The following is a 14155-nucleotide window of genomic DNA, read 5'->3' as shown; positions in this document are numbered from 1 at the left end:
CCGCAATAGTTCAAGAGAAGGCAGGACTTGTCTTTTCTCACACCGAGCTCAAGGACACACACCAGCGTCAAATAGATTATGATTAATAATAATTAATAAGATTGTGACACGGTCAATCATTAAAAATGGTAAAGTTCCTTTTGTTATAGATTCTAAATTAACTGAAGATATTATCTATGGTAATAAATTGTAATTGTACTTTAAAAAAAAATATTGTAATTCAGTACTTTGAAAAAAAAACTTATATATATATTGTATTGTGTCTTGATGAAAAGATATATATTGTAATTGTAAAATTATGAAAAAAAATAATAATAGATATATAAATTGTAATTGATGTTAAATACTAATCTATACTAATCAATAATTTTAAATGTTAAAAAAGAAAAAAATTATATGTAATACTAACCATTAACCTACTATATTCATTATGTACTCAAATGTATAACTTTTATAACGAATGTAATTTTCAATGTTATGTAATGATACACAAACACGTAATCAATGATGAAGAAGGTATATTGTTTACGGATGTACAATATACCTCCTTTTTGGAAGGAAGGTGTAATGGGTTGCTACAACTAACTAAATAACCGATTTCTCCTCGAACGTTAATAATGCACGACCTAAATGGGTTTTTTCTCTACTTTGTAGCCCAAAGGGTAAAACAACGTAATAAATTGTAAAATCCTATTATAAATTGTAATAACCAATGTATTCATACAACTATAAGAAATCGTGTACTCTGTACCTAGCCAAAGGGTAAAAACCATGGCATAAATTGTAAACTCCAATTATAAATTGTAAAAACCGATTTATTTATACACTATAAGAAATCATATACTTTGTACAAAAAGAGATTGTAAAAACACACGAATAAGCCATTTTAATAAATCAACTATCCGACAATGTTCCACAATTAACAATGAACAGCTCAGCCATTCACCCGCAACCCGGACTCGAGGATTGGCCATTGCACCACTTGGGAGAGGTCAACGAGCCGCCAAAGGACGACTCCTTCCACGACGATCGGACGGCCATTCGACGTAAATACGAGCCGCCTCGCCATGCGATCCTCAGAAGTGTTTTGGCTGCGTATTTTGATACCTGCAACAATAACATTCACGATTACTGTTTTGTACACTAAACTTATACACGTTGAAATTACAAAATACTTACTTTATTTTTGTCTTTGAGAGTTTCTTTTCATTTTTAAACCTTCAATACCATCTTCAACCTTTTGTGTACAAGTACTCAAAGGCCACGAACTTGCGAGGAACTTTACAATTGTGAGAATAAACAATATAATCTCAACTATAATCGTTCATGCGTAGTTGCCGTTAAAATAGTGCAACTTTTAATACAAATAACTCTATTATTGTTAGTTGTTACAATTCATAAATGTGAAACGTTTATAAAAATAGTTGAAAACATTTTGGTAAATATATTATTTTACTTATCAAATTAATCTGGATAGTTCATCATGACCCTCGGAGACAGTTTGGGATTAAAACTGTCATGGGTAGGAAAAATTCTGTTGCGGTGGCGTTTAATTTTACAAGTCAGTCACACGTTAGAAAACAGTATTTTATGGTGTTTAATTTTTTTTCCAAGACAGCCGCCAAAGGGTTAGAGATTTCTAATATATAAAGTAAATACATGAAGAAATCGGTTAACGGCATAGAAGATACGTCCAGACACAAAAAACAAAAATAAATACAATTAAAAACACATCATTGTAAAAACAATACCTTCTCAACTACGCACCGAAGCTAAAACAAAAATTGTTTTTTGGTAAAATATGCCGTTCTTAAAAATATAATACATAAGGACTCGTTTTAATCATCAAGACATAATATTAGGTAACTCACGGAGCATGATCTAACCTCTCTCTGGATAGTTTTTTTTATTCAGCGAATTTAAATTCCCTTTATTCTTTATCCAGCGAGATAAGGGTTTTCTATACTTAGGTCAATACTTCCTAGTATACTTATTATTCATTATTATATGAAATATAAATCATATAAAATATGAATTGTGTGAGTATAAGACGACCTGCGATGGACAACATCAACAACGCTAGTCGAATACTCGAATGACTAAAATCTAAATTGTAGAAAAACGATCATTTTTACAATTCAGTATAAATTGCAATGCTCTGCCAATGATCCTCGTTTTAATAGTATTTTGTTATACACCGTACATGACAAAATATCTAAAAACAATATCCTCATCTGCAATTTGCGGGTGCCATGCGACGACGACGATAGCGGTCGATAAGAAGTGTCACGCACTCGCAGGCACAAGTCAATAAACTGTTTGAAGCCACAAAATTTGAAATTGAAATTTCACTTTAATACATCATTCTACTTCAAACGTACTGTCCTTAAAAATACTCCGATTTAAATTTTTAAAAAACATTTGAATTCTTCACAACATTTTCAAGGCATCGGTCGTGGCACAATTTTAAAATTAATTTCAGTTAATTAATTATTTCAATGTAAAAAAATGCAATTTTTTTACTTTTTTAAACTGAAATAATTAATTAACTAAAAATAATTTTAAAATTGTGCCAAGACCGATGCCTTGAAAATGTTTTGAAGAATACAAATATTTTTTCAAAACTTAAATCGGCGTATTCTTAGGAACAGTACGTTTGAATTAGAATGAGTTGTTTTCGACTAAAAAAACGCAGGTGTAGAGGCCCCTCAAGGGGGAACATCCCAATGAGTTATCGACAAATTCCGTAGGAGCGCGCCACTATTATCGGTTGCAATAAAATAATATAAATTGTACACGTACTGTCGTCGCACGTCGGCAACCGGCAACGTGCGACGGTCTGGTGCGATAAACAACAATGTTCTCAGTTTACAATACTATTGTCATATGCCTACCTACCTATCCGACCGATTATGAACCCATCGGCCGAATTTACGGTTAGGTACATATATACACCGTTCAAAATAAAAAGCGATCTCGGTGGCTATCTGAATGCCACGTGGAAAAACCGGTTTTCAGGTAGCCGCTGAAGTCGCTTGTTATTTTGAACAAGAATATACAAGATAATAATAATATTATTATTATTTATCATTTATATTATGAATGATATTAGAATTATTTGTTACTTCGTGACTAGGTCGTACTGTGTAGATTGCTATACTTAAATTTAGATACATTTTGCGTTTTTACCAAAACGAATGTTTAGGCATGTTATATGTCATTACCATTTGCGTCCCTGAAGTGAAACGTGAAAGCGGTAAAAGCGCAAAGTGTGGTTTTTTCTAAAAAAATAACGGCAAACAAAAACATGGCCGACCATTTAAAAGCAAAAAAAAAAAGCTCGAGACCCCAACTCATTGAAAGTTTAACTTATAATAGAATGCAAAAAAAATATTCTCTAGTCGTTCCAGAGACTTCTTCAAGTTCTCTAGAGATTCCTCTTTCTGTGGAAAATACAAATATGTAAGTATATCATTGCAGTAATAATAAGTATTTGTTTATTTGACCAATGATATATTATAATAAAATGCAAGCCAATAGAGGTATAATCTCCATTAGCATACATACTCTGTAATACAAAATATAATGAATTATCTATTAACCCATTTTCCAAAATTTAACCCCTAAGAGTGTAAAAAGAAAACGCGTATATTCAAAACAATAAAAACTCTCCGTTAGCTTGGATCAAATTAAAAAAAAAAGAGCATATTGCAAAACCCCGGGCGAAGCCGGGCAACACAGCTAGTATACTATATTATAGTACATACTACAGGTACACACATATATATATATATATATAATAAAAAAAGTAAAATATGAAATTATCTCCTACTATTAGGTATAATTAGTAAATATTTTGTTCATGAGTCATAAGTCTTATTGCTTCCATTAGCAATCAAATATTCAAATGGAAAATGTTATCATCTTATCAATTTTTCGTCCCAACGCGTCCGACCATCAGTGATGCCGACTTCTTGTCGGTATAGAGGTCTTATTCCCGTATAACCTTTTGGTTTTTTTCCGTTAATTAATTTCACCATTTCTTATGTCGAGTCATTAGTTTAAGCTATTAACGAATTATCGTTGTTTTACACTTTAAATTTGGCCAATGTCCATCACTCATCTGTATTTAGCGTCGGCGTCTACACAATGGTAATATAGATAAAAGATATTTTGTGTGCCGGACATGCCCGCACTGTAATAACACAACAAGCGACGCCTCAGTAAAATCATAATTTCACAATGTTGTTATTTACCAAACGACTCGACTGCTTAGTAGACGAGCCTTGAGTATTTAGGATAATAATTTAACTGCTAAATCCTTAGAAATTGGATCGAGTTTAATTTTGAATTTATTTTTAAGAGTTTGATATTAATTTTAACTTATAGTGCTCATCCGCCGTGTACGATAATGTCTGTGGATCCCTTCCGTTTCGATAAAAGTAAGTTACGATTACAGTCTCTTCTTTTTTTTTTTTTTTACTTTTATGTATTATTATTTTTTACCCGAGTAAACTAATAAGGTGATTCAAAATTGACGGTGATGAAATTTAAATACGAATGAGGACATTTTAGAGATATTGAAAGTAGGTAGCTAAATTAAATATTTTACATTGGATCTGCTGGACAAAATTAAGTAGAGTATATTTATCTAAGAGGTAGCATTAAGTTTGTATCTGTAGTAGCAATAATTAATGAGATTAGGGAATAGTTAATACAGGCAGGGGATACAACAGAGAACGAGGTCAAGAAAACAGCAGTAGCGTTTGATCTTATGAAAAGTGAACAAAGAGTAGCCATTATTTATAAAAAGTAGGTGAGTTTTGTTGAAAGTGAGTTAAGATGATATGAATTAGGTAATAACAAATATTGTTAAAATTTTGAGTAATATGCACTGATTGGATAGAAACTAACAAAAAGAAAAGATTTTTGTGAGTAAATAAAAAACCAGAATGCTGCAACAACCATTTTTATACAAATATATGCAATATTTCTTTTCATTATAAATAAATAAAAATTTTAAAATCACAATTACGCCAAATTGATTTGAATCGTTTGTTATTTGACAGATGACATAGTGCTGTGTTACCACAGATCTATGCTATATGAAGCAAAGTGCTTAAAACGACGAATTGGACCTGACGGTGAATTGAACTACTACATTCATTACATAGGGTGGAAAACGAAATGGGATGAATGGGTACACGATGATCGTGTTTTGTCTGTAAATGAGTTTTCGCTTGACCACATGAAAGCACTCCAAGACCAACAGTAAATATGTGTTTTAATATTAATATTGTATCGAATGCAATTATTATGTCGTCAATTTTACCAATAATATTAATTTTTTTTGAGAGAGAGAGTGATTTTTAAATTTTCACATTATTTATAACATGAATCGATCAGTCTAATTAAATAAATACTTTTGTAATATTTTCAGCAAGTTTAAAAAACATTTTAACAAAGGAAGAGTTGGCAGACGTAAAAAAAATACTGAAGTAAACCAAACCACTGATGCTCCATCTTCGGCTACTGAAGAGTCTGGTAATTAATTGAAATTAAAAGTTTAAATTTTTTGACCTGAAACATTCCGGAAAAAAATCCAAATTTTACTAATTTACTTATTTATTTAAATAGAACCATCTTCTAATCCGGTTTTGGTTGCATTCAGAACTGTTGGTCTAATAGAAAATAACATTAATAACTTACTTGCCATACAAGAGTTTTTGGTAATATACCTTTTTATAATTAAATTATTATCTTAATAAATATTTTGTTTAACAGAAAATTGTTATTATAATCTTTAGAACATTGTTATGGCTGATAATTGATGTATGTGTTGAACGGATGTACGTATACAGCCAAACAGTTATTTATTTTGATTTTGACTTTGTCTGCAACAAAACTATTAATTTTTCTAGCCTCCATACGATAAACAACTAAAATTTGATGTGCCTACAATTCTGAAACGGCGATTGTCCTACGACTATAATATGATAAACGTTTTTAACAAGGTATTTAACAAGGTGTTTTAAACATTTTAATAATATTTGGTCACTTTGTTAATAAATTGTTTGCCTAATAATGGTGTGTAAAATATTTTAGCAATTAAAGTTTCCATCCAAATTCACTGTTATGCATCTCATTGATGGTTATATCGGTTCCAAACAAAAATCAACAATATTTGTTAGGTAATTATTGTTTTTCTTACAAAGTTAATAGTATAATAGTGTCGAAAATATAATAAGATATTTTTAGGGAAAGAGCTTTGTGTGTTGGATCGACTTTTATTCAATATTTTAATTCACGAATACAGACGCTGCTATATGCGAAAGAACGTAATAATGAAGTGCACAATAAAGTAAATTATTTTTCGTTGATGAGATTTTATGTAATGAGAATTTTTATTTAATAACTTTACCAATATTTTTCTTTTAGGCTGTTGCTCTGTTATCAGAAAAAATAAGACTTGACAGTTTACAATTCAAATATAAAAACATTTATTCGGAAGACTTGTGGTGTACAGTTTATGGACCCATTTATTTACTAAGGCTATGTGGTACGTATGAAATATTGACTTTGATGTTAGCGAAATTATGTTTTATTAATTCCTTATAAACGCGTTCAGGAGCTCATTTAGTGAAAAAGAACACCTTCCTTACACTCAACCGTTTTTGAAGTGTTTTTCCAAACATTGATAATAACATTTTATATGGTCTTACACGAAGTGCTATCCTAATAAACATAATTTTTTAGTGTTTTTGTAGTGTCCTAATTATATTTTTTATACATATACCTATGTGTATTTTAGTATTCGATACTTGATGACATATTAATGGATTTTAATCAATTTTTCAGTTAATTTGAAAAAATTTCTAAGACCAAAGTTTGTGACCGAAGACAACCAGCTCTCTTCCATTGCTGATAGCATAAATGATTTTTTCAAGTAAGAATTAAATTTTTTTTTTTAATTTAACGATCCATTTAGTTAAACTATTATATTTATTATGGTTTATATAAAATAATAATCAAATGAACTTGCTGGTTCATCTATGGTTATCATTTTTAATAATAAAAAAAAAAACGGAACACTATTTTGTCCAAACTTCTAAAGAAAGAGCTTCAATAAAAAATTGAAAATTACTTTTTGCACCTTTTGATAATAACAATTTTTATTATTATAAATAATATTTTGATCCATAAGTATTATTATTTTAAATTACTTTAATTTATTAATAAAAAAATCGTTTTAATTTCTTGTTTTGTATTAATAGTTCACTGACTAACTTTCAAGTTTCATTTTTTTTTTATACAGTTCAATAAGTACATCTTTATTTTTTTTTTTGTAAAAATGAGTGGCAAGAATTAGAAATTTTCTTTTTTTTCTCATAGAAAAAGTCATATTTTTTTCTACCCAAAATTCTATTTTAGTTATTTTAAAATCTTTTTTTGAATAGTTATTTAAAAATAGTTAGCGTTTAATTCCACTACTTTCTCCACACTTTCGAAATCTAAATCAAAATTAATAATTATTGCTCTATTTTTATTAATATTTTGATAAGATAGCTGATAAAGAGAGAACCTAACCATATTCTAAGAACCGGACAAAAAGCGTCCAGTCGAAAGTCAGTTAGTGGGACAAGGGAATATTTAGCTCCAAAAAGGGACAATCCCATTTTTAACGAGACGTATGGTCACCCTAGGCAATATGTACTTTGAGTGATTACATGATTATAATAATTAAAGTATTGAACAAATTAAAAACGAAGTTAGATGTTTAGAGTTTGAATACTTGTTCCACACATAAATTGTCATTTATTGGTAAATAATCAAATATTTTTTAGACCTGGTTACTGAATGGCTTTAGGTGTTATTCTTTTTTTTAAATTAATGTGCTTTTATTTAAACAATATTACTGCACGACAATTACAGGTGTTAGGTCCTTATCGAGGCAAAAAATGTGTTTCCCTAATCCAAAGAAGTTCGATTTATGGACATAAAATTTTGATTCATTTAGAAAATCCACTCGCACACACATTAGATGATTTGGCATGGAGTGATTATAAAAAGTAGTTTTTCCAAATAGGCAATAGTTATTTAACTTTCAAATACAAAAACTTTATCTTCAAACAAAATCTGTAGTGTTACCCTATCAAATTGTTTATAGGGGGTTATCTTATGTATTTTATAGAGCAAGAATTAAAATGGGTACATTCATTTATTATTATTTTTTTTTTGCTAAATCTGATTCGGGCCTTAGATTTTTTCAAGCACGTTTAGTTATTTTTCAAATAACCTCTAAAAATGTGAAATAAACCGCTTTATGTATTATTTTTAGCATGTTCGATACGGTTGCATAATTATCTAAAATATACTTCAAATAGAGTATTTGTGTTTAGAACTAATCTAAAAATTACTTAACAGTTTTTACAATTTTTTTTTTTTAAACCAAAACCAAAATAAAATTTTGTTTTTCACAAATAATTTTTTACAATACACAAATACACTTTTATTTTGTGTATTGTAGTTCAAAAATGTATATGCTAATGAAAATAGTAGGCCAATTTCGGATTCATTAAATAGGTATATCCTATTAAAGTAGTACTTTTTTCACTCTCAATTAAGACCGCTTTGGCTGGCATAACTTGAGCATTACAATCAATTTGGATCTTAAGAGAGACACTATTGTGACGGTCGTTCCTTTTGATGGTTCAATTTACATGGTTCAATGGGCTAGGCATATATAGGTGTATCACAATGATCCGACAGCTTTGCATATAAATTGTATGAAAAATCTTTTAGATGACTGATACACCCTGTATACTATAAAGAGCCTGTCAATTAGTGTATTATTTAGATTGGGTCCTGTCCCTACATCCTGTCCTTGTACCTACGGTTTAACAAATGAGCCGTTTTATAATTCTACAATAGAACTTTGATGTATTATAAGTTAAAACGAGCAGTGGCGGTTCTGGCATTAAATTGTTAAGGAGGCAACAACTTTGTACCCTTATTGATAAAAAAAAGCGCAAAACCCCCAGACCTAAAATTTCTTCATACTAGTTTTGTTAGCGTACTTCCTTTTTTTAACTGTACCAGAAGGCTTTTGCTTATTTTCCTAGTTATTAGTTGACTAGTATCTTTCTAGTAAAAAATAATTCTTATTCAAGTTTAACAACATATTAAAATATTTAAAACAAATTTAATAAAGAAATCAATTAATAATTTTAAATAAAACAAATTGTAATAATAACATTTTTTTGGGCTAGTATCTTTCTAAAAAAAAATAATTTATATTAAAGTTTAACAACATATTAAAATAATCCCATCAAATTTAATAAAGAAATCAATTAATAATTTTAAATAAAACAAATTGTAATAATAACATTTTTTTTGGGCTAGTATCTTTCTAGTACCTAACAAAAAATGAAAAGTACAAATTTTAGTAGGGTAGAAGTTAAATAATAAAATATGTTGAATTCAAATTGGATGTATGAACTAGTATCTTTTTTGTAACAAAAAATTAAAAGAACAAATTTAAGAAAGATAAAATTTTAAACATATATGTTAAATTATAAATGTATAAACTATGTTTTATATTTTAACTCAATATTTCTATCTTTTTATCAGCATATATATTAATGATATCTTCATAAAATGGTTCATTTTCTTTCAGCTGTTGGATTAATAATTTTTCTATACTTATTGTAGACAGAGAACTTAAACGTTGTTGGGATGTACTATTCCTTAAATATGTTTTAATTCGTTTCAGGCAAGAGAAACTTCTTTCGACAGAAACACTAGTAGAAGGAATTGTTAATATTAGAGAAAATAGCTTATAAACTTCAGGCATAACTTCTTTTAAATAATCATTTTCAAAAATCTTAACCATGTCATAAATGTGTGATAGATTATGATATTTGACATCATTGTATAAGACTTCTAGTTCTACTTTTAATTTGTCCATATCTTGAAAAATATTAGAATATGCTTTTTTAAGATTTTCTAAAGCACTAGTGGGAAAATTACAAGAATAATCCTTAAATTTTGTAACATCAGCTAACTGTAAATAAATTAATTTATCAGTATCATTAAATCTAATACTTAACTGCATTAAAATATTATCAATAATTTCATAAAATAAAATTTTAAAACTTAATTCACTATTTGAATTATTTCTTGAAGCTTTGGGAAGTTTAGTTAAGGCCACTGCTTTGTTATATAAACTCAAAAAGTCTCGTTTCTTTTTTGTTTTATAAGATCACATGTAAAGTTTATTTTTCTCAAACAATATTCTATATCAAAATATTTATTTTGAAGAGTGTTAAATATATCTGTAATTAAAAATATGTCACTAAAAGTATGTGATAAAAATGCAAATTCAAAAGTATTCAATTGTTTTAAATGACCAACTGATCCACTAATAGTTTCAGATGGTGATTTAGGATTGTTTATAATAGTTTCAAAAACTGTTTTTAAGTTGTTCCACTCTTTAACTACTAAATGTAAAATCTTTGAACGCGATGCCCATCTAGTTTGAACAAACTGGGGAATGCGTTTCCCTATAATACTGTCAACTACATTAGTGCGAGATGTTGAATTATGAAAGAATGTACTTGTCATATTAGCGAAAAATATGCGACATTTTTGGTTATTACTACATCCATGTTGTAGTACTAAATTTAATTTATGTGCTAAAAAATGGGTAAATAAAGCATTAGGGGCAATTTCTTTTATCCGGGCTTGTAAGCCGTTTAAATTTCCAGCCATCACACTAGCACCATCATAGCACTGACCAACCAATTTGTTTTCAATACTGAACTCTTTTAAAAGGGAATTGATTAAATTAAATAATTTACCGTGTTCACTAATAACATCTACAACACTAACGGTGTTTTTTTCTAAATTTTTTAGATTTAAATAGTTATGAACATGATCTTTAGAAGCTTCGTGTCTTTGAATACTTCTTGAGATACTTTTAAAGTCACAGTAACCTGATGAGGTCCAAATAGAATTTGTTTGGCTCAATAAAATGCATGGCCAACAGAATAATTTTTGTAAATAAAAACTTCCACACAACCACGCATGTTTATTATACAAGTTTGAATTAAAAGAGCTACAAAACACTTTAGAACCTTTTTTGTCTGCAGACAAACATGTCAGAGGAGGAGTTGGTTTACCTTGCTTAATCAAATCGTTTTTGTCATTATTACTCCAACGCCTGTATGGATGTTGCTTAATAACTACTATACTGTCATATACAGAATTAATTTTGAACAAAAATAATGAAACTAATATGTATAAAAATATATTAACTAATAACTTATGAAAACTAAATAAAACGCCAAATAGGATGCCGGTATCAGAATCAAGTAAAAAATATAGTGATATCAAATTAGGAATGCTGATAAATGATTTAGTGAGAATGGGAAATGGCGTTTTGTTGTTGGCAGTGTCGGTGCTGATGAACATGCTGAATATCTATGCCCCCTTTCTGCCCCAAGACAAGAACGATCATCGGTCAATTGCCCACAAAGGCAATATTTTTGTGTCGCCTCTCGCAGAGAATTGCACATGCGCTATTCGTATTATGTTATGTATGTGTGTGTGTATGTTGTGAACACAACAACATAACGTGAGATACTAGCGGCGGCGACCAGCGGCAGCCGCCTCCGCCGGCTGCCCTTATGCCACGTGTGTAAAAACAGGCAGCGGACGGCGGCGGTTGTCACCGCCGATACGGAGAGACGTTATTTCAAATTCTTAAATTTTTTTTTTCGCTTTCAAAAATTATTGTTCATATACATTTTTTCCAATATTTTCGATTGAAAATATTTATTGTAAACCAAAATATCTCATCATAATAACAATATTAGGTACATAGTTTCCTTAATTTTCAAGGGAGGCACCGCCTCCCTAGCCTCCCCAGGAAAACCGCCACTGAAAACGAGTCTTGTCTGACCGTTTCAAAAATATTTATTTTTTAAGATTATTTTTCTAATAAGAATTCTTGCCCTATTTTAATTTTTAGACCACGATAATTAGAGTTACAATATTATATTATTAGCAATTCCGTTTATTAAACATACATTTATTATTTAATTGCTAAAAATGAATTTACTGTGTTAGTTCACTATACAAACTTACAGACCTCGCCATGTAAATGGATTCAGAAGTTACTATTATATTAACTACCCTTGTGCAGACTTGCTTATTATTTTAATACTATATATTGAAATATCAATTTAAATGATAATTTCAAAAAAATCTGTGTCTAAATGAATAATAAATAGCTTATAAAAGTTGTAATAATAATTAAATTTAGAAATGTATTTAATTAAAAATTCAATAAATTTAATATTTGCCAACCTGAAAAAATATAAACTAAACCACCTAAAATATTTGAGTCTTTATTTTAGAAATGCTGAACCGGCTATTCGATTAGGTCGTCATTCAAGTAAGCGAAATGGGTAATATTATGGAAAAATGTTTTTATATAAGAGAATATAATATATTTTATTATTTTGATGCGCTGAAAAAAAAAATAATCATTTTCCACGTGGATGCCATGTTGTAACATACCTGGATATTATAGGTTTTAATTTTTTTTTAAGTTTCTTTGGAATTTGAAATGCCAACTGGCGTGTGAAAGGGTAAAATTTCTTATAGACTAGGTATCTATACAATTGAGTACAGAGTGTTCGGTTGTACCTACCTACACACACGGTCATTGCCGTCCAACGACTACCTACCTGAATAAAATACCCTGTAGGCTATAGTTTATAGGTACCTACACCGGATAAATTTCATTATTATAGGTAATGTATGAGTATGATATTTTATTATGTCTAGATGCCTACCTAATTGTTGTGAATAAAATATTCCATATGGGTCAAAACTCCAAATATGAACAAACGTTTGAACAGACCGCCAGTCAATTTTTTTTTCGATTATTTTGGTCATGGGCGTAAAAAGTATTTTGAGTTTTTGCCTTGATACTTCTTCATTATCATTATTTTATCGTATCTTCGGCCTTAAAAAAAATATATATATATATGTATATATTTATTAAAAATAAGTTTTTTATGTAAAATAATCTCAGCTTTCTAAAAAAAAAAGGAAAATTACCTAATTTTTACACATAATTATTTTAACTATTTTTAATACTATGGTCGTTTTTATATGAATTTTGACCTCTTGTTTTTATGGAGATCCCAATTTGAAATTTACACATATTATGTAAAATTTCCTCGGCTTTCTGAAAAAAACTATTAGAAAAAATCTCAAATTTTTGGTAACATGAAAAAAACAAATTTTTACATTATAAATTCAATTTTGATGACTTTAACATAATACTTATGTATAATAATATTATGTTTTTGGTTAAAGTACAAAACCGACAAAGTTGTCTACATAATATTTTTCCACGATTAAAAAACATTCATTAAACGCTTATAAAATCGTTCAATAACACAATACAACGTTGTTATATATTTTTAAATTTTTATTTTTGGGACCTACAAGCTACAGCTACATATTCTGTTTAACTTATTGCTGTTATTGTAATTTTAAAATTAGCAATTGACCATGTTGTTTTTTTGTCAATTTTTAATATTCTTCACGGTTTAACAGCGTTCTATTTATCCTACTCTATATAGCTGCTAAGTAAAGTTTCTTTCAATAAATCTAGAATTCAGTCAACATTACACCACTCTAAACAGAAGACTGTTGATAATTGTTTTGCTTTTATAAACAGGATTTTCATAAAAGCATAGTGCCATTCTGGACAGCCTTCTAATTTTTATCGTTTTTAAAACTGTCCAGTGTACTTATATTATTAAAATTTGCGTGTAGTTTTGTTATATTTAATGTTTTTATATTTTTTTAAATGTTATTTGTATGTTCCCAATTGATATAAAAACAAACTACTAGTTCTACACTAACTCTAGATTATTAGATTAATATAAAATGTATGTACTTGAAAGTTAGACAATCATAGTAGCTAAAATACATATTATTGCTGTGTCAATAAGAATATAAGGTTGTCGGCCTGGGAAAAATAGGATTTTTTGCTCTAGAATAATGGTTAAAACCCTCTACCCAAAAACTACTAACGTTAACATATTATTTTATTCCAACTGTTCGCTTTGTCGAC

General features: G+C 29.0%; 1 protein-coding gene across 2 annotated transcripts in view; it reads left to right on the top strand.

Annotated features, from left to right (window-relative positions):
• Positions 1-4251: 4251 nt before the first annotated feature.
• Positions 4252-14155, top strand: part of LOC126841599 (uncharacterized) — a 61106-nt gene continuing 51202 nt past the window's right edge. The window contains exons 1-3 of one of the 2 annotated variants that reach the window (XM_050578186.1): positions 4252-4292; positions 4367-4442; positions 5070-5271. In XM_050578186.1, the coding sequence (XP_050434143.1) occupies positions 4412-4442; positions 5070-5271 (233 nt within the window). In that variant the 5' untranslated portion in view covers positions 4252-4292; positions 4367-4411. Of the gene's footprint in view, positions 4443-5069; positions 5272-14155 lie in introns of both variants that reach the window. The other variant, XM_050578185.1, reaches the window with a different exon arrangement.

Source organism: Adelges cooleyi, unplaced genomic scaffold (assembly GCF_023614345.1).
Source record: "Adelges cooleyi isolate 19-005CV unplaced genomic scaffold, UGA_ACOO_1.1 ACOO_flye_CR_arks_rails_tigmint_CR_PRNA_396, whole genome shotgun sequence".
NCBI lineage: Eukaryota > Metazoa > Arthropoda > Insecta > Hemiptera > Adelgidae > Adelges > Adelges cooleyi.
Note: the sequence above shows the minus strand (reverse complement) of the source record. Positions and strands in the feature narration are given on the sequence as shown.